The 20,173-nt window shown below is 40.1% G+C and overlaps 1 protein-coding gene across 4 annotated transcripts in view; it reads left to right on the forward strand.

Annotated features, from left to right (window-relative positions):
* The window catches only part of OPHN1 (oligophrenin 1), a gene marked incomplete at its 3' end in the record, with an annotated part of 303,761 nt that overhangs the window by 239,926 nt on the left and 43,662 nt on the right, over positions 1–20,173 (forward strand). For all 4 annotated transcript variants that reach the window (XM_084791065.1, XM_084791062.1, XM_084791063.1 and 1 more), the window contains exon 19: positions 8,189–8,348. In XM_084791065.1, coding sequence (XP_084647191.1) covers positions 8,189–8,348 — 160 coding nt within the window. The remainder of the gene's footprint in view (positions 1–8,188; positions 8,349–20,173) is intronic.

Here is a 20,173-nt window from a genome sequence, read left to right on the forward strand (position 1 = left end):
GGGTGTGTGGCCTTGCATTGGAGTATGCTCAATTTATCAGGGCCTACACTCTTATAAAAAACTGACCCTTCATCTTCTAGCATTTGACAGCTGCCAGCAGCCCTTCACTGAGGCATAGAATTTCATGCCCAGCTCCCTTCTCTATGTTTGATTTCAGTCTGTCCAGGCTTGAACATGCCTTGTGCTTAATGTTACAACCATGGGGAGTTATGTGCGCAGCTGCCCTTTTGTGTCAGGAGAACACTTTTTTCTTGTAGTTAGCTGTCACCTCTGGCTCTTACACTCTTTCCACCCCTCTCTTCCGTAATGATAAGATTAGAAATGATAAAGGTCATTTCATAAAGCAAGAAATAACACTGAATGGTAAAATGGTAGTTTAGAGAATGTGTGCTTGTTTGAGGGGATCAGATACTTCTTCCAGGCCAGCATACCTCATTGACATCACCTCTTTGCTCCTCAAATCATTTTAATTTATTTATTCAGATCTAAGCCATTAAAGAGAATAATTATCTTCTACAGTGGAGACTGCCACTTCTTTCATATACTCACTCTTCTCTTTTAATATTTTTTATTAATTAAATCAGTTCTTGGGCATTTTCATATGTGTTTATAATGCATCCTGAGTATGCTCTTCCTACCCTCGTTTGTCTTTTTTCTCCTGCCTATCATCTCCCCACCACTTTCGCATACCAGTCCCTTTCCCAGATTAATAACATTTAGGTTTGTTTTATGGCTCACTTAGTTAACCAGAGCCATATGTACAACCACTAGATGGGGACTATCTATTGGAGCTTGAGGGGTCACTAGTGGGCACACAATTGATGATAATGCCTCTCCCTCTCCCTAAATCTATCAGTAGCAAATAGTTCAAAGGTGACAGATAGGGCCACTTGAGTCCCTACTCCCTCTTTCTTGAGTAGATTCTGTGTAGACATACCCAGTTGTTATGTGTCTGTGATTGCAATAGCTATTTCTTGCCCAGAAGATAGCATTTCACAACCCCCTTTCCTGTCTTCCAGCTCTGACCGTCCTTCCACTCCTTCTTCCACAGCCTCCTTAGGAGGAGATGGTATTGATATTTTGTTTAGGGATCACCCCTTAACTGTCATTAATTCTCAGCACTTCTTGTGGTCTGCATTCACTCCCACTCCTGTGGAGTGTGACCTACTATTCAAGACTTAGGGACCATAGTAGAAAGATTATAAGGTTGAGGAAGAACAGAGCAAGAAAGTAAGGAAACATGCCAGAGCTGCTGCACTCATGCCCTCACAGCCACTGTGGTTTGCCTGTACGTGATCAAACCAGCCAACATCCCAGCACAGAGGGACAAGGGGTTCACTAATGACCCCATCTCCACCTTTGGTGCTACGGACAGTTGATGGCTTCTAGAGGAGGGAAAATTGGTTTCCTTTAAGGTTGTGTCTCCTGGTGGGACTCCAGTAGAGAGCCCCACACCCAGAAGTATATGAACAACACAAATCGAGTCAAACGGGGTATTAAATTAAAAAAAAAAGAGGACATGAAGTTGTGTGAGTATGGAGAAGTTGGGGGATTAGTGGGGTGTAAATATAATCAAAACACTATGAAATTCTTAGAGAATAAATTTTTAATGAAATGAAACAAAAATGTGTGCATTAAAATGGTTACACATGGAAAACTGTATAGGGCTTGGGTGTAGCTCAATGATAGAGAACTTGCCTAGTGTGCATGAGGCCCAAGGGTTCATCCCTTGTGCCACTAACAAAGTGTATAAGAGGAGAGGTGACACTTGCAAAGAAACCTCCCCAGATTTCACTAGAAGGCCATGAAAGGCGAATATTTTAAATGGGATAGCAGGAAGCTCCTTCAGAGCAATAGAAGTAAGCTCAGCTTAAAGTCCTCCTGTAGAAGTGTCTGTTGTCCAAGCAGAACTACGGAAGTGGGCAGTAAGATTCAGTGGAACAGTGGGCACAGCTGAATAACAACAAGTAAGGGTTTGAATCCCCTGCCTTGCCAAACTGACTTATTGAGCACTTTATCCTGGGTGGTTCAAAATACCCTTCTTTTTGCAGTTGTGAACACTCAGTGAAGCGCTCTGGTATCAAACAAGCCTCATGGCCTGGTTTTTGCCTAGTAGGCAGAGGTTTAACCATTCCAGATCACTTGGTGGCAGCATGGAGATTCCTTTCTATTTTAATAACCGAACAAACTCTGTCACTAAAGAATAAAGGTTAATTGCACAGGCATTTAAACTGTTGAAAAGGACTGATCAGCAGCCAGAAATATCAAAGGCTTGAACGCTGGCAGCTTATTACCATCTGAATGGCACCCAGCCTTTGTTAAGGGCTTAAGAAACTTTATTATAAAGATTGTCTAAGGATGCTGTCCCCCTTAATTGCCCACTCAGAGTCACGAACTTGCCTGTTGAAGGGTCAGTCTCTCAGGGCCTTTGGCTTGGGTGGGTTGGGGTATTAGTATTTGGAGTGGGCAGCTGGCCTGTTCCTTATTCTAACCTCTACACCCGACAGCCAAACTGGCCAAAGCGCTGTATGCCATTCACTTCCCTGCCTCAAGTACTTTAAAAGAGCTTTAGTGGAGTTCAGTTCCTATAAAAGTAATTAATTAGTAACTGTTGTCTGCCAGGGACACAGTTGGAAGTTGTTTACCACCTAGTAGAAGAAGCAGATAATTAAACTGACAATTGCAATGCATTCTCCTGGCCACTAGTATCAGTTGAGGTGAGGACACACAAACAACACCAAATGGACTCAGCAGGTTGTATTTATAAAGTTATACATATGTTTATATGTAACAAGAATAATCAAAGAAACAGAGAAGATGAATTGAAGAGGTAGTAAGCAGGGTATGGAACAAAGGGGAAAATGGTGAATTATATTTATTTATCATTTATTTTTTAGTTTCCTTGCATGTATTTTTTTTTAATTTTTAATTTATATATTCACATTATATCCCAATCAATTGTAGCCCCCTCTCTCCTCTCCTCTCAGTTCTTCCCTGCCATCCTCTACTCCTCTGCCCCCTCCCCTTCTTCTTCCACCAACCCACCCACTTCATCAAGTCACATTAGAACTGAGTTCATCCTCATCCACTGAGGCCAGGCAAGGCAGCCCCATTAGGGGGAAATGGTTGAAAGCAGGCAGAGTCCATGTCAGAGACAGCACCTGCTCAGTTTACTAGGGAACCCACATGAAGGTCAAACTGCCCAGTGTAGGGGATCTAGGTCCAGTCCATGCATGCTCTTTGGTGCTTCCATCTCTGTATGCCCCCATGGGTCTAGGTTAGTTGACTCTGAGGTCTTCTTGTGGCATTCTTGTCACTTCCATGTCCTATCCTTTCCCCCACCCCTACTCTTCCACAGGACTCCCCAAGCTCTGTCTAATGATTGGCAGTGAGTCTCAGCATCTGATTTGATGTGCTGCTTGGTGGGGCTTGTCACAGTGGGATTATCCTAGGCTCTTGTCTGTAAACACAGCAGAGTATGGTTAATGTTGTCAGGGATTGGCTCTCTCCCATGGGGTGGGTGTCAGCTTGGGCCAACCATTGGTTGCATATTCCCTCGGTCTCTACTCTACCTTGATCTCTGCACATCTTGTAGGCAGGGTAAGTTTTGGTTTGAAGGTTTTGTAGGTGGATTGGTATTCCTCTCCCACCACTATAAGTCCTACCTGGCTAGAAAGTGGCCTCCTCAATCTCTGTGCCCTCCGCTGCTAGAAGGCTCAGCTAGAGACACCCCCATAATTCTCCCTGTACCCTACCCTGTGGCAGGTCTCCAGCTTGTCTCAGTGATGCCCTCACCCATGGTTTTTCTTTTCTCTCCAAACCCTTTCACCCCACCTCCCACTCTCTCCACATCAATCCCCACATTTCCTTTCCCAACACCCTTTCCTACCCATTTCCCTTTCTACATCCCCTTCCACCGTGTATTCTATTTCCTCATCTGAGTGAGATTCAAGAAGGGCCTCCTTATTGCTTAGGTTCTTTGGGTCTGTGAAGTATAATATGGTTATTCTATAATATATGGCTAATATCCGCTTATAAGTGAGTACACACCATGTGTGTCTTTCTGGATTTGGGTTACCTCACTCAGGATGATTTTTTTTTTTGAGTTCCATCCATTTGCCTGCAAATTTCATGATTTCCTTGGTTTTAATAGCTGAGTAGTATTCCGTTGTGTAAATGTACCACAGTTTCTTTACCCATTCTTTGGTCGAGGGACATCTAGGTTGTTTCCAGATTCTGGCTATTATGAATAAAGCTGCCATCAACATAGTTGAACAAGTATCCTTGTGATATGGTGGAGCATCTTTTAGCTATATGCTCAGGAGTGGTATAGCTGGGTCTTGAGGTAGTACTATTCCCAATTTTCTGAGAAAGCACCAGATTGATTTCCAAAGTGGTTGAACAAGTTTTCACTCCCACCAGCAATAGACAAGTCTTCCCCTTTCCCCACATCTTCACCAGCATGTTCTGTCACCTGAATTTTTGATCTTAGCCATTCTGAGAGCTGTAAGATGGAATCTCAGAGTCATTTTGATTTGCATTTCCCTGATGACTAAGGGCATTGAGCATTTCTTTAAGTGCTTCTCAGCCATATTTTAGTGTTCTTTTTTTAAAAAAAAATTGTTGTTATTATTATAATTTATTCACATTGCATCCCGATTGTAATCCCCTCGCTCTTATCTTCCTGTTCCCACCCTCCCTCACTTTTCCATTCTAGTCCCCTCCCCATGACCTCTATCAGGTGGGGTCCTCCTCTCCACCTTCTAACCATAGCCTATTAGGTCTCATCTAGATAGTCTGCTTCCTCTTCCTCTGTATTCTCACAGGGCCTCTCCCCTACCCAGAAGTGATCACATCGAGGGCACCAGAGTTCTTGTCAGAAGCAGTCTCCCGCTCCCTGCTTCCCTGTGTGGAGGATGAGCTATCCATTGGCTACACCTGATCAGGGGTCTAGGTCCTCTGCTTACCATGTCCTTGGTTCGTGCATCAGTTTCTGCAGCCCCGCCCCTGTCCAGATCCGCCAGCCTTGATAGTCTCCTGTGGAGCTCCTGACAATCTCCCCATCTCTCAACTCTTGTATACAATTCACAACTCTTCGTGGCTGCATGTCACAATATCTGTCCTGACCCCCTGCTGGGTAGAGTCTCTCAGAGGACATCTATGTTGGGCAAATATCCATTTATAAGTGAGTGTATACCATGCATGTCTTTCTGGGTCTGGGTTACCTCACTCAGGATGATCTTTTCTAGATTGATGCATTTGCCTGCAAATTACAAGATTTCTCTGTATTTGATAACTGAATAGTATTCCGTCCTGTAAATGTACCAGAGTTTCTTTATCCATTCATTAGTTGAGGGGCATTTAGGTTGTTTCCAGATTCTGGCTATTATGAATAAAGCTGCTATGAACATAGTTGAGCATATGTCTTTGTTGTGTGCTGGAGCATCTTTTGAATGTATACCCAGGAGTGAAATAGCTGGGATTTTAGGTAGAACTATTCCCAATTTTCAGGCTCTAAGATCAACAATTAATAAATGGGACCTCATGAAACAGAAAAGCTTCTGTAAGCAAAGGACACTGCCAACATAATAAAATGACAGCCTATAGACTGGGAAAAGATCTTCACCAACCCTACATCCGACAAAGGGCTGATATCCAAAATATATAAAGAATTGAAGAAATTAAACACCACCATACCAAATAGCCCAATTAAAAATGGGGGTACAGAGCTAAACATAATTCTCAATAGAGGAATCTCAAATGGCCGAGAAACACTTAAAGAAATGCTCAATGTCCTTAGTTATCAGGGAAATGCAAATCCAAACCATATCTACACCCATCAGAATGGCTAAGATCAAAAACTCAAGTGACAGCACATGCTGGTGAGGATGTGGAGAAAGGGGAACACTCCTCCATTTCTGGTGGGAGTGCAAACTTGTACAACCACTTTGGAAATCAATCTGGTGCTTCTCGGCCATTTGAGATTCCTCTGTTGAGAGTTATTTGGTTTGTTGCTATTTAATTTCAATCAGCCTATTTTTATGCCAGTACCATGCCATTTTTATTACTGTTGCTCTATAGTAAGTACAGCTTGAGATCAGGGATGGAGATTCCTCCAGAGGATCTTTTATTGTACAGGATTGTTTTAGCTATTCTGGGTTTTTTGTTTGTTTGTTTGTTTTTTGCTTTTTCATATGAATTTGAGAATTACTCTTTCCAAGTCTGTACAGAATTGTGTTGGCATTTTGATAGGCATTGCATTGAATCTTTAGATTGCTTTTGGTAAGATGGCTATTTTTACTATGTTAATCCTACTGATCACGAGCATTGGAGATCTTTCCATCTTCTGATATCATCTTCAATTTCTTTCTTCAGAGACTTGAAGTTCTTTTCATACAGGTCTTTTACTTGCTTGATTATACTTACACACCAAGACACTTTATATTATTTGTGGCTATTGTGAAGGGTGTTGTTTCCCCAGTTCTTTCTCAGATTGTTGCTTGTATACAGAAGGGTTACTGACTTTTTTTTAAAGGTAATTTTGTACCCAGTTACTTTGCTGAAGGTGTTTATCAGTTGTAGGAGTTCCCTGTTAGAATTTTGGAGTCATTTATATATACTGTCATATCAGCTGCAAATAGCAATAATTTGACTTCTTTCTTTTCAGTTTGTATCCCATTGATCTTTTTTTTTTTTTTTTAATGTTGGCTGTTGGCTTGCTGTATATTGCCTGTATTGTGTTTAGGTATGCATTTTGTATCCTTGATCTCTCTAAGACTTTATATATATATATATATATATATATATATATATATATATATATATATATATATATATTTAAAGATGGAAAATTCAAAAGAGGTTTTAAAGAAAGCAGGAGAGATGGAGACCAAGAATCCATTGTTTTCCTTGCACCGAGAGGGAAGGCTGCCTTCCAGAATGCTGCCTTTTACTTATAAAGTCATTCTTCTTCATATTCAGGAAGTGAAGCCAGAAAGATTATTTTAAAAAGATGAGAGGAGAGTGAGTTGCAGCCATCTGGGAGGAGGTAGATACTTGTCACCTGAAGTAAATCTCCAAGAACAATTAAGCATTCTTTACATACGGAATAGGGGACATTCATGGAAAGGGTTGGCATAAGAGAGATAGGAAGTTCTGTCTGTGATAATGATGATGTACCCAGAAAACCCTAATCTATGCAGTTTAGTTTAACACTTGTCAGAGGTTAGCAATGCCTATGATGGGGGTTCTTAGAAAGATAAGATCATTGCACATTACCATGCTGAAGGAATGTCCCACTATTTATTTTCTACTACTCTAAAGTAGACACTATCTACACAAGTGGGAAAGCTGAAGCTCAGAGAGGTTGGAATGAAAACCCTCCTGTTGCATAGGTTGTGAGTGGCACTGTTGGGATCCAAACTGAGGTCAGCTTTAAAGCCTAGGTTATACATAGTGATTAGAAATAGGCCTCTAAAGCCCTTTTGTCCCTCCTATAAGTGACAGGTACTCAGTAATGAGAATTCAAGCAGAGTAAGTAGAGATCTGATAAGCAGATTGCAAGACCTGCTTACTCCCTAGCTCAGCAATTGTGACTCCAGGAAGATGCTTTTCCTTCTTTTGTTTTATAAGATGAAGGAGATAGTCAGGTGTTCATCAAAAAAGATAGGATCCTTTTTCAGCTCTTTCTGTTTCTTTCTTTTTATTTAATTTAATTAATTTCTGTTTCTGTTTCTTAATCTATGCAACTTGAATGGCTAGATTCCTCAAAAGGATGACTACTAGGCACCTTTTCACTGTTGCTCTTTAAGAGAAAAAGTGGAGTGATAGGAAAGCCCTCTACCTCTGCATATACACCTAATCTACTTTGCTGCTCTGTAGATCTGCTGTTCCCCTTGCCTTCAAAGTACCCTTTGCCTGCCTTTCCCTTGCCTCCCCACATCCTTTACATCTGTCTCTGAACTCCTTCAGGGTTGCTAACTCAGTTCCTCATCTCTCATTTTGGCTCCTACTCACATATTATGCGTTACTTGCTAGTTATTTCTATTGTATTTTTTTCTTCCATATGTACTGTAAGTCCTTCTTTTCCTACCTTTTGGGGTCTCTTATCTCCTTAAGCACCTAGCATAGTCCTGGTTACTACAATAATGAATCTTTTTAATCATTTTCTTTCTTTTTTTTCTGGCAGTGTATGTGAACACAGCAAAGAAAATCTTATGACACCTTCCAATATGGGGGTGATCTTTGGGCCCACCCTGATGAGAGCTCAAGAGGACACAGTGGCTGCTATGATGAACATCAAATTCCAGAACATTGTGGTAGAAATCCTCATTGAGCACTTTGGCAAGGTAATTGTTTCCTATTCTTATTATTGTCTCTTCAAAGAAGTGACATCTGTTCTGTGTACCTTTTAACTGTGTCTTTCTATCTGCCTGTCTCCATCTCTCCTTTTCTCTTTCCCTTCTTTCTGTTCTTTTGCTGTTTAGTTTTTTTTTAAAGATTTATTTATTTATTACATATGCAGTGTTCTGCCTGCATGTATGCCTGCACACCATAAGAGGGCATCCGATCTCATTATAGATGGTTATGAACCACCATGTGATTGCTGGGAAATGAACTCAGGACCTCTGGAAAAGCAGCCAGTGCCCTTAACCCCTGAGCCATGTCTCCAGGCCTGTTGTTTGGATTTTTAAAAGCAAAACGTGCTTTAAAAAGGCTTGGCTACCCTGGCATTCACTGTGTAATATAGATCAGCCTAGAATTGGTAATCCTCCTGACTTAGCCTCCAGATTGTTGGGATCACAGACACAAAGTTGTGTGTCATATAATCTCGTTCAAGTGGACAGTGAAAAGAAATCCTTCTGTTAAACAATGGCAAGTTTTAAAAAGATCTATAGATTAAAACTAGGGCCTTGTATATGCTAAGTAAGAATAATCTATCCTCAATCCCCTTTTCACTTTTAGCTTGAGACAGAGTCTTACTAAGGTGTCCAGATCATCCTTGAACTTACTCTGTAGCACAGGCAGTCCTTGAAGTTATGATTCTCCTGTCTCAGCCTCTCAAATAGCTGGGATTAGAGGCCTCCATCACTAAACTTGGCCACAATGATATTTAACATTAAATTGAATACTTAGCATTTCATCTATTAATTAACTGTTGCTTGTACATGTATTGTTTTATTATTAAACAAATGCTAGGACTATCAAAGAAGAAAAAAAATACTGGCTGCTTCCAAGGCATTAACCATGATGTGTGGTGATATATTTAAGCAGAGGAAAATGATGAGGAGGAAGGTGATGCATATACAATGAAACTATAGATTAGAAGAGCTATACTTCCTCACATAATCCCAATTCCATGATAGATACTACACCCTGACCAAGTGACAGATTAGCAAGAGAAAACTGTATGTATTTATGCAAGTTTTATATGGGTTGAGAACACTAGGAAAGTGGTCCTCAGGCTTCCTAATGCTGTGACCCTTTAATACAGTTCCTCATGTTGTGGTGACCCCCAGCCATAAAACTATTTTTATTGCTACTTCTTAACTAATTTTTGTTACTGTGTTTTTGAGGGCCTTAGGCAACTCCTGTGAAAGGGTCACTTGACCTTCAACCCACAGGTTGAGAGCCACTGCTCTAGAATGACCCCCCCCCAACCCAGGTGAACTTGTACTAGGTTTGATGAAGTAGCTGATCATAGAGAAATATGACTAAAAGACAGAGAGGTCTTATCCAGCACGAATTCACTAGAGAGAGGCCTATTTTGTTCAGTTTGGGTTCTTTCTGTTTTGTTTTGTTTTTAATGCTTCTGACTCCATTCTATGTTTTCTCTGGAACTTAAATTGCACACCCTACTTTAGAGGAAAATTAGAAAAAAAATTATGGCCTGCTTCAGTAAAAATGGTCAGCAGAAAATCTGAGAACCATTGTTTGCTGTTTCCCCCAATGTCAATCCCATATTTCAGGATAGCAAGTCTTGAACCCCTTCAAGACCATAAATAAATCAGCATATCTATTTTAAATTACATCTCATTTTAGGATAAAGTATTTGATATTGTTCATAGCTTATAAGGTAGCATACATTATAATTGGGTCAAATGAAAGGGGTAGAACATAGGGAGATAAAAGTGAACCTCGAAATGTGGTTGAGACAAGCAATACATCTTATCAAGTATTGTGTGCTTGCCACAGATGCCTTGTATTTATATAGGCTTTTGAACAGACAGTGTCCTCCATGGAAGCATTATTTAATAAGACCTTTATTTGCATTGTGGAAGCTGATACAGTCTGAGCCTATCCACAGTTCAAGTCCAAGTTTGGTCACTTGTTAGCTATATTAGGTAGGTATAGGCTCAGGTGCCGATTTGCTACATGTAAATATACCATGGCTCTAATATAGGAGATGTTTATTTCTTGGTTGTAAAATAATCCAACTAAGGTGACTTGATATAATCAGGCTTCCTTGTCCTTTTTTAGTACTCCCAGAAGCCTAATATCCTGCTTTTACCCCAGTTGTCATTCGTCATCTATATCCTAGCTGTTAAAAAGACAGAAGTAGAGTTTCCTTTCAGGTTATGATGTGGGAGTTGGACACAATTTTCATTACATTTAATTTTCTGAAATTCAATCTCACAACCATATTCACTGAGAAGAGAGGCAGGAAAGTAGTCCTTGTTTCTTTTTGTTGTTTTTGCTGTTTTTTTTTAAAGTCTTGCTGTGTAGCCCAAAGCAGCCTTGAATTTGTAGTTGGCTGGCTCAGCCTCCTAAGTGCTGGGATAAAAGGAATATGACACTGCTGTCTTAGGAAGGTAAAGTAAACACTTTACCAGCACATTCTCAGCTACGATTTAAAAAGGAATAGGAGAATGTATATAAGGCAATAGCTAGTGTTCTCTGCCATATTGTCTGTGTTACCTCAAAAACCTTTTATAACCTTTTTTATTTTTGTCATTGGAAATTCAAAGAGGATTATAACTACCTATATGATAACCACATAGCTTATTTCTTTAGGAACTGGCAGAGCATAATGGATGGCAAAATGCAGTTAGATAGAAGTGAGTTTCAGTCTTCCATAGCACAATAGGGTGACTATCACACATAAACTATGCTGAAAGAGAAGAAATTGTGAGTTTCTATAACAAAGAAATGATAAGTATATAAGAAGATGGAAATACTATTTGATCTTTATGCACTATACATAGACATTCTGCATATTAAATTATAGTACCACATATATGTGTATACTTATTATGTGTCAACTAAAAAGTGTTAACAACAGATATTCTAAGAGTTAAAGTACTTTATTGTGTACTACTGCATCACCAGGCATGATGTGTAGTTGCAATCTGTGGTCGATATAGGGCTCCTTGTAGTTACTATCTTGTAAAAAAGTTGATAAGACCTACATAGGTACTGTATTAATCAGAGCTTTTAAGAGAGACAGAACCAGTGTGTTCCACATACAGATGCTAGAGAGGAGACCATTTAGGGGAATTAAGTAGCAGCACAGGCCATCTATGGGTTAGAGACCCTGAGATTCATGTAGCATCACTCAGTCCACATCCAGAGGCCCAAGAACCTGGGAAGCCAACAGCATAAGTCATCTTAGACAAAAAGGCTATAGATACAGGCATTCTGGTGTGGGTGATACCCTGGTGTAAGAAAAGGACTGCAGAAGTCAGTGGGCCTACAGTCCTGGTGTCCAAAGCATCAGAAGAAAATTCTGGTCCAGTAGTTAGTTTTCTGTATTTCTATGGCCCCAACAGGTCAGAAAGATGAGTTCTTGACACGTCAAGGATAGATTTTCCCCATGTGGCCCACTTCTGCTCACATTATAACCTCTTTTGGTAACACTCTCATTCTCAATAATGTCTCTAAAAGTTCCTCAATCCAGTCTGTCTGACACTTAAAATTTCTGACCATAGATTCTAAAGATGAACAAAAAGAGAAAAAGAGGAAACGAGTTTCAAGCACATAGCCTCATATGAACGAAGGTCTGAAACTTGATAATGTGTCATTGGACATGAAGTGGACATAGGGGTAGCAGATTGCACTGGAGAGAGACAGGGATCAGGCCTGCAATGCTATTGACTGCCTAGTTGATGCGTTTCAAATGTGTGAATTTTTTTATTCTGCCACTTCTGGGAAAACATTGCTTATGAGTACAGAAAGGCTGTGGGTCAGCCTTGTATAAAAGAGGCTGTAGCGAGACTATAGTTTGAAGGAGGGGGAGAGGAGAGAGAGACTAAGCAATGCTATACTCTGAACACAAAGAAATTATAATCTGAGTTTGGGCAGGGAAAGAAGAAAAGAAAGACAAAAGTATTATAGGATTTCGTGATTAGAAGTGGGAGATGTGGGGCTGGAGAGATGGCTCAGTGGTTAAGAGCACTGACTGCTCTTCCAAAGGACCCGGGTTCGAGTCCCAGCACCCACATGGCAGCTCAGAACTGTCTGTAATTCCAAGATCTGACACCCCCACACCAATGTACACAAATTAAAACTAAAATAAATATTAAAAGAAATGGGAGATATGAGAGAGGGAGATTTCTGATGCCTGGAATCCTTATTTGCCTGAGCAAGTGAATGCAACCACTTTATTGTAAGGAATATAGAATAGGGAAATGTGGGCAAGATGAAGAAGGATTCAGTTTGAGGAAGTTAGGATTGACAGTTCTAAAGGTGTACAGAGAACTTGGCTATGTGAATGCAAAGCAGGGGTCAGTGAACCTAAAAAAAAAGCACCATATAATAAATATTTTATGCATTGGAGGCTACAGAACTTTGTCACAACTGGCCAATATTGACTACAGAGTAGGGAAGCAACCATAGACACGGTGTAAACAGAAGTGGCTGTTTTGTACTAAAGGCTAATAAAATAGGCAACCAGGCCCAGTGCCTATAATTAATTCAACCCTGGTCTAATGACTAGTTGTCATTTATTCGTAAGTTGACTTATTCACACAACATAATTATCATCGATCGATTGACCTGTTGTCTGTCTGTCTGTCTGTCTTTCTGTCTGTCTATCCATTCACCCAGTTTTATTTAGACATAAGAAATAGGAAAATCTATGTAAAAGAAGATGAGTTCAAAAATATAACAAGGGAGGTAGTAGGACTTAGAATCTACTGGGGAGATTTTGGGTTTGCTACTACAAAAAAGTGGATTTTAATCAGGAAAGTAATATAATTTTACTTATTTTTCATAGGAATATTCTAGCTCATGTGGGAAAATAGCTATAATAGACAGAAATATAAGTAGAGAGACTAATTAGGAGGTCATTTTCTTTTATTTTATTCTTTAAATTTTATTCAGTTATTTAATCATACAATATATCCTGTTCATGATATTTTCCCTCCAACTCTTCCCAGATCTTCCCTACCTCCCAACTAAACACAGTTCATGTTCTTTCTCTTTCTTTCTTCCCTCTCTATCTCAAAACAAAACAAAAATAAAACCCAGAAAACAAAAATTAATTCAAATCAAACAAGAAACCAGTAAGACAAAAAATACCAAAGCAAAACAAAAAACCCACAAAAAATGTACTTTGCTTTGTTTTGGTTAACTGGCCTGCCCTGGAGCATGGTTCATATACCCAGTGAGACTCTACTGGAGAAAACTCGCTTTCCCTTTCCCAGTAGGGATCGATTGCAGTTGCTTCTTGGTTATGGATGGGTATTTTTGTCCGCTTCCTCTCCTCAGTGCTGGGAGTTAGCCCAGTCTCTTACTTTCTGTCCATTATCCATTTGCAGGTCTCTGTGTTACCTCCCATTTACTGCAGGAAGTTTCTCTGATGTGGGTTGAATGAAGCAGTGATCTGTGGGTATAGTGCCATCTCATCAGGGTCATCTAATTGCTTTATTCCTTTAGCAGAAAAATGCTAGTTTTCCCCCTTAAGCCCATGACTTATCTATGTAGTTTCAGGTTCTTGGCCACTTTGTCAGTATCTGGTGTGGGTATTCCCTCATGAAGTGAGCCTTACATCTAATCAAAAAATGGGTGGTTACTCAAAAGAAATGAAAATTTTGAATGTAAGCCTATCAAAGCAATTATTGGAGTTATATGCTAAAACTACAGAATGCTGAGAAGAGATGTCACAGAAAATATAGGTATATTAAGAGACACATAAGTGCAAATAGTCCTACAAAGTTTGGATAAATTATTTTTCACAAAGGTACAAAAATAGCTGAGGATGTAGTTCCATGGTAGAGCACTTGTCTCACATAACTCAGGCCCCAAGCTCAATCTCCAAGTTCTGCAAAAGGATTTTTTAAAAGGCAGAATAGTCTTTTCAATAAATGCTGTAGCAAATTGTGCATATATTGGTAATGAAAGTGAACCTCAACTTAAATCTAATAGCATATGCAAAAGTTAACTGAAATGAGTACTTGAATTAAGTCATAGGGATAACCATTAGAGATGAACAGTCCGGGGGAGACCTGGTGGCACTCAGAGGAAGGATAGCAGGTTACCAAGAAGAGACTTGATACCCTATGAGCATATACAGGGGGAGGAGGTCCCCCTCAGGAACAGTCATAGGGGAGGGGAGTAAGGGGAAAATGGGAGGGAGGGAAGAATGGGAGGATACAAGGGATGGGATAACCATTGAGATGTAATATGAATAAATTAATAAAAAAAGAAAAGTACAAGGTTATATTTGAGAATAGAGTTGCCAAAGCATCATCCACATAGTGAAGATTTGTGTTAGGCGATATCTGTGGTAGTTTGAATGATGGCTGTCCCTCATAGGTTCAGATATTTGAGCATGTGGTCCACGATTGGCACTGTTTGTGGGAAGTTCTTGAAGCTTTAGGAGGTGGAGCCTTGCTGAAGGAAAGACATCCATCACTGGAGGTCAGCTTTGAGAGTTTGAAGCTTTGTCCCCCTTGCCTCTTTTGTAGTTTGCTGTGCTCTCTCTGCTTCCTGCTAGTGCCTAGAAATATCTTTCTGCTTCCTCGTCCTGCCACCGGTTCTCGCTGCTTGCTGCCATTCTTCCTCACTAGTGGGGCTCTTCTTGCAGAGCCATAAGCCCGAATAATCTCTTTTTTCTTGAAGTTGCCTTGGTCATGCATTTGTTCATAGCTACAAATGTAACTAATGCCGTAGCCGAAGATTGGCGTCTCGTAGTCAAATTATGAATCTTGTCTGAGTGAAGACTTCCGCTCCAGGCAGAAGGGAGCCATGGATGTCCTATATCCTGACTCACCACATTTTCTTTTTGGTTTTTCTGAGACAGGGTTTCTCTGTGTGGCTTTGGCTGTCCTGAAACTCTTTCTGTAGACTAGGCTGGCCTCGAACTCACAGAGATCCGCCTGCCTCTGCCTCCCGAGTGCTGGGATTAAAGGCGTGCACCACCAGGCCCGGCTACCACATTTTAAATGCTCTCATTTATGTGAGTCGATAGAGGAATGATGATGACACGTGTAGTAGGTTATCAAGCAACACCCCCCTCAATTGCTGTAAAATATATTCTGTACATTTTAAAGAGAAAAGGAAAAGTTCAAATGTAAATGATCTGCTCTTTGGTGAATGGCCTTAGCCCCAGTTGGGGTTTATAAATATGTGTTTCACTGTGTGTTTGGTCAAGATCCCAAACTACATACTGTAGCATTATAGGAAGAACAAGTATAAGTAATGGCTGTTATTCCCAGATTCCACTACGAGGCCATTTCTGCTCACCAGTGCTCAGCAGTAGAATTAAGTTCTTAAACCGTACTAGCTTATAAATATGTATTAAGTGATGGTATTTCTGTCCTTTTTTTTTTACAATACTAAAGTTGTCTATGACTCTGTTTTCAAAAAGCAATGTGATGACCAAGATCCCTTTCTGATTTACAAATTTACTTCATATGAGAAATCCTATGTAGATATAGGAAATGGACTTCCAGTTTATCATACATTTAACAAACTGCCCTTTTTGAAAAAGAGAAAAGTGATGTGTGAGGTTGTTCCAGAAATGATGGACCTTATGTAGGTGTAACTACATAGACTAGCTGTGGGGATTAAAAGAGATAATATATGTGAGAGTCGAGGCTGCTCTTCAAGTACTAGGGATTATATGTTCCTGCCAAATGGTTCAGTTAATGGGATATGACTTTTCACTTGACATATATTATAATTTCAGTAATATTTTTCCACTTACATTTGCCCTTTAATAGAAAGGGGCTTAAACGCACTGGTTTTAAGTTTCTCTATCAGCCTCTCTTTTAAGAGTATCCAGATAGTCTGGAGGTAGAACTTCCAGTCAAGCTGATGCTTAAAGGACTCCATTCTGAGGAGCCTTAGCATTGTTTTAAGTAAGCTGAAACCTCTTTAAATTTCCAAGTAGGAAAGCAGATAAGTAACGAGGGAAAGGAAGTTCTCCCCCTACACCAATCCCTCAAACAGCACTATCAAATTATTCTGAAAGTCTCCCTCTCTTTAGCTCATGGAATAGTGTGTATCAGGGTGCCCGAACCTGATACAAAGAGGTAATTTGGACTGACCGAGGAAGGGTGACTTTTGGTTTCTGAACATTTTGTTTTGGGGAGCTGCTGGGACTTACAGGGGGAAGAGAGAGATCAGCTGTGAAGGTAGTTCTTAGTGATTTAGTTCAGATGACATAATGTTATTTCACAGAAGGAGATGGAATATGGGATGGATCCATTTGAATACTAGAACTAGAAAGTGGCTTTAAAGATCTTCTGGTCCAGGCACTTTATTTTCCATAAAGTCCCTTCTCTTTGCAAACTGCGTTGCTCCAGCTCATGGGCCACACCTTCACAGGTAGTTTATAAAATAACTCAGGTATCAGTCTTGAATCCTTGCCTATCTAGTATCTCAAGTGTACTCGGAAAATGTATCTTGTCAGCCACATAGCCAGGCTTTAGCGCTTTCCTCACTTATTGCTCCTGATCCCACTGTTAGTGTTAGAAACCAGTTAGTCAGCTTCCCCAGAGTTCGTTTTTGTGCGCTGCACCTGGAATCAGGCTGTGTGCAGTGAGGAGCACAGTACTCTGTGTGCAGTGAGGAGCACAGTACTCTGTGTGCAGTGAGGAGCACAGTACTCTCAGTTCACGCATTTCCCAGTCTGACTCCCAAATGATGCAGAGTACTGATTTTCTAGATCCAGAGATACTGAGTGTGCTAAGTGACAAAACTCAGACAAAATCTGGGTTAAGGCCGTATCCCAGTGTATGCAGACTTGTTTTCAGGTGAAATGTTAAGAACAGTGGTCTCAGTTGTGTTTGTCTTTGCATAACTGACTTGATTTAGTGATTGTTACTTTTGTTAAGTTCCCTCTGCATTGCTATTCTGTGTATCTATTACTTTGAATATACATGTATATACACAATACACACACACACACACACACACACACACACACACACACACACACACACACAAATTATTGGAGATGTAACACAGGGCATCACACATACTTTGAATGCTGTACCACTGACCTGCAGATGTACTCCAATATTTCCCTTTTAGTGGGTGGGTAATTGCTTTTCAACTATACACAGTGTTGCTTCATGGTCTTAGTAGTTTCTGGGAAAGAAATTGTTTTCAAGATAATTAGGAAATCTACTACTAATATATGTCAAAATGGATTTTACTGTCTCTAAAGATGAATGGTTAGAAGCCATGGTTGAAGGAATGGGAATGCTGAGTGGTACAGTCCTTGTTGCAGATGGTTGAGGGCAATTCTTCTTGGAAACTGGCCAGAGAAAGCAGGATTGTTTTTCGTACTAAGTTTGTGAAAACTCAAATACTGCCTATGTTCCCAAATGTCCAAATAGGAACTTATCCAGGAAAAAAAACCTCAGTGGTGTTGTAGCAACATGATAGATTTGAGGAGGCAAATAAGAGTCCTTTTTAAAAAACAACTCTGATTTATGTATTTTTCTGACACCCAATCCAGCAGTCCGGAAGACACAGACCACAGCCCTGGGCTGTTCCTTCTTTCTAAAATGTGAATTCGACTCTGCCGCTAGAGGGCAGCAAGAGAACAGAAAAATGTGTTTCTGGCGTTCTCCTTCGTAGAATGACAAATGACACATGCATACACACACACACACACACACACACACACACACACACACACACTCACACAATAGACATATAGATTAATTTTAAATGTAATCAATGAATACAAATTATGCATTTTACTAAAAACTTGTTTTTATATTTTAAAATGTACCTCTCTTCATCTACTTATTTATTTATTCATAGTGCACACACACACACACACACACACACACACACACACACACACGTGTGTGTGTGTGTGTGTGTGTGTAGCATAGGCGTATAGTGAGGGTGAGAGAATCTAATTAAGCCAGGTCTGTGCTTCATTGTGTTTAATTTCTGAAATGATAAGGTTAAGCTAAAAGTTATTAAAAATAACATTTTTATTAGCTTGTACATGTTAGGACATTTTCAGAATCTAATATGTCGTTAGCTGAGAATTTGGCAAACATTTTCAAATGAATCTTCAGAAAAAATATCTTTAAGTATGAATATTAAGATCAAAATGTAACCTGAAGGAAAATATCTTTGCGCAGAGAATTATTAGGATTGAGAAATTTCAGATGTGTTCACTAGTTATAGTGACTCTTTAAAGATATGATTTCCAGATTTTTAACCCTGGCTGAGTTGAGATCTTCACACGGTCTCCAGAAGCCGAGTTCTCTTATGCTTTGGAGCAGAGTCAGAACTTGTTGCAGGTGAATAAGCGCGTCCGAACCTGATGAGATGGTGTGTGAAGTACAGGGTGCCTTTGGGAGTGCTGTTGGCCCCCAGTGTTCACAGACACAAGACGCTCATTATGAGTCACTCTTCCCATTCTGGTCACCCCTGATAGTTCTCTTGAAATTTCAGCAAAAGGTGACAATACAGTCTCCTCCCCCTTTCTTTTCTCCAGCTGCCGCTACAGCCATTGCAGCAATAAAAACAGTAGCTAGCATTTCATGAGAACTTACCATATGCTAAACATTAATATTTAATATCCTATTGAGTCTTTCCAACAAGTCTATGAGGTGCTCTCCCATTTTATTGATAGGTAAACTAGAAAGGCTAATTTTGTTGTGGGTGATGAAAATCAAATATCTGCTTTTCTTTTGTTCATATTTAGTTTACATGTCCAGGTGGAAACACATATAAATGAAATAATCAGATTTTAAAAACCTACTTATTGTTGTTATTCCAAGTGTTGGGGATGGATCTCAGGGCGCTGTACCTGCAAACTGCTTGAAAAGCATACTCCCAGGGAGCTACATCCTTAGCCCTTGAACATCTAAAAAGATTTCTGAAATCATATAGACCATTTGTTTCCCCTCAGTAGGCAATGATTGTTCCGTAGGATTTATCTCTGCCTCTGCCATTGCTTTGGAGTGCTGAGTCTCAGGTCAAAGTCTAGACGATATAGTAAGACTGGGGTCAGGATGCTAGAGGGCCAGATGGCCGACTCTGGCAGCCAGACGTGGAACAGCCTGCTTTCTGCAGTCAGGAAGTTGTGCCAATAGGACTTTAAGAGGCTAGGGATGAGTGGAGAAGCCCTGAGAGATTGTGTGGTTTATTCTGTTCTCTGAGATTTTGTGGCTGATGATTGGGTCACTGCTACTTCTTTGGATTAAGACTAAGAACCCAGGAAGTGTCCAGGTTCCTTCTGTGGCGTTTTCAAATAGTCCTAGTGATGAGAGAGTAATGCAAAGAATGGAAAAATAACTTTAGAACCAGACAGCACTGGGGTGTGTGTAAGTCCTAATTGTATCCTTTGCTAGCTGGGTGGTCTTCAGCATGTCAGTTTATCTCCCTGAGCCTTGTTTACCTCCTTTTAAAATGGACAGTGATGATTAGCCCTACTCAGAGTCACTAGGAGGGTTCAAAATGATAAAGGTATTATATACTTTGTATATAGCACACTGCCCATCTCCATATCCTCTCCCACCAGTCTTTTATAGTATGGACAGGAAGTGAACTTGGTCTTAGTGGTGACATTCTCCTCTAATTTTTTTACTTTTACCGTCTTTTAATTCATTGTAGTAAAATCAGCTTGTCTTAGAGGTTCTTGGACCTTTATTTATTTATATTTCCTTGTGATAAAGAAGCTCTTAACTTCCACAGCCTAAATCATCCTAGGTTGGCCCAAAAGAAGCCCTCCACTTGATATCTACCAATCCATTCT

This window comes from Acomys minous, assembly GCF_964271855.1.
Source record: "Acomys minous genome assembly, chromosome: 7".
Classification (NCBI taxonomy): domain Eukaryota; kingdom Metazoa; phylum Chordata; class Mammalia; order Rodentia; family Muridae; genus Acomys; species Acomys minous.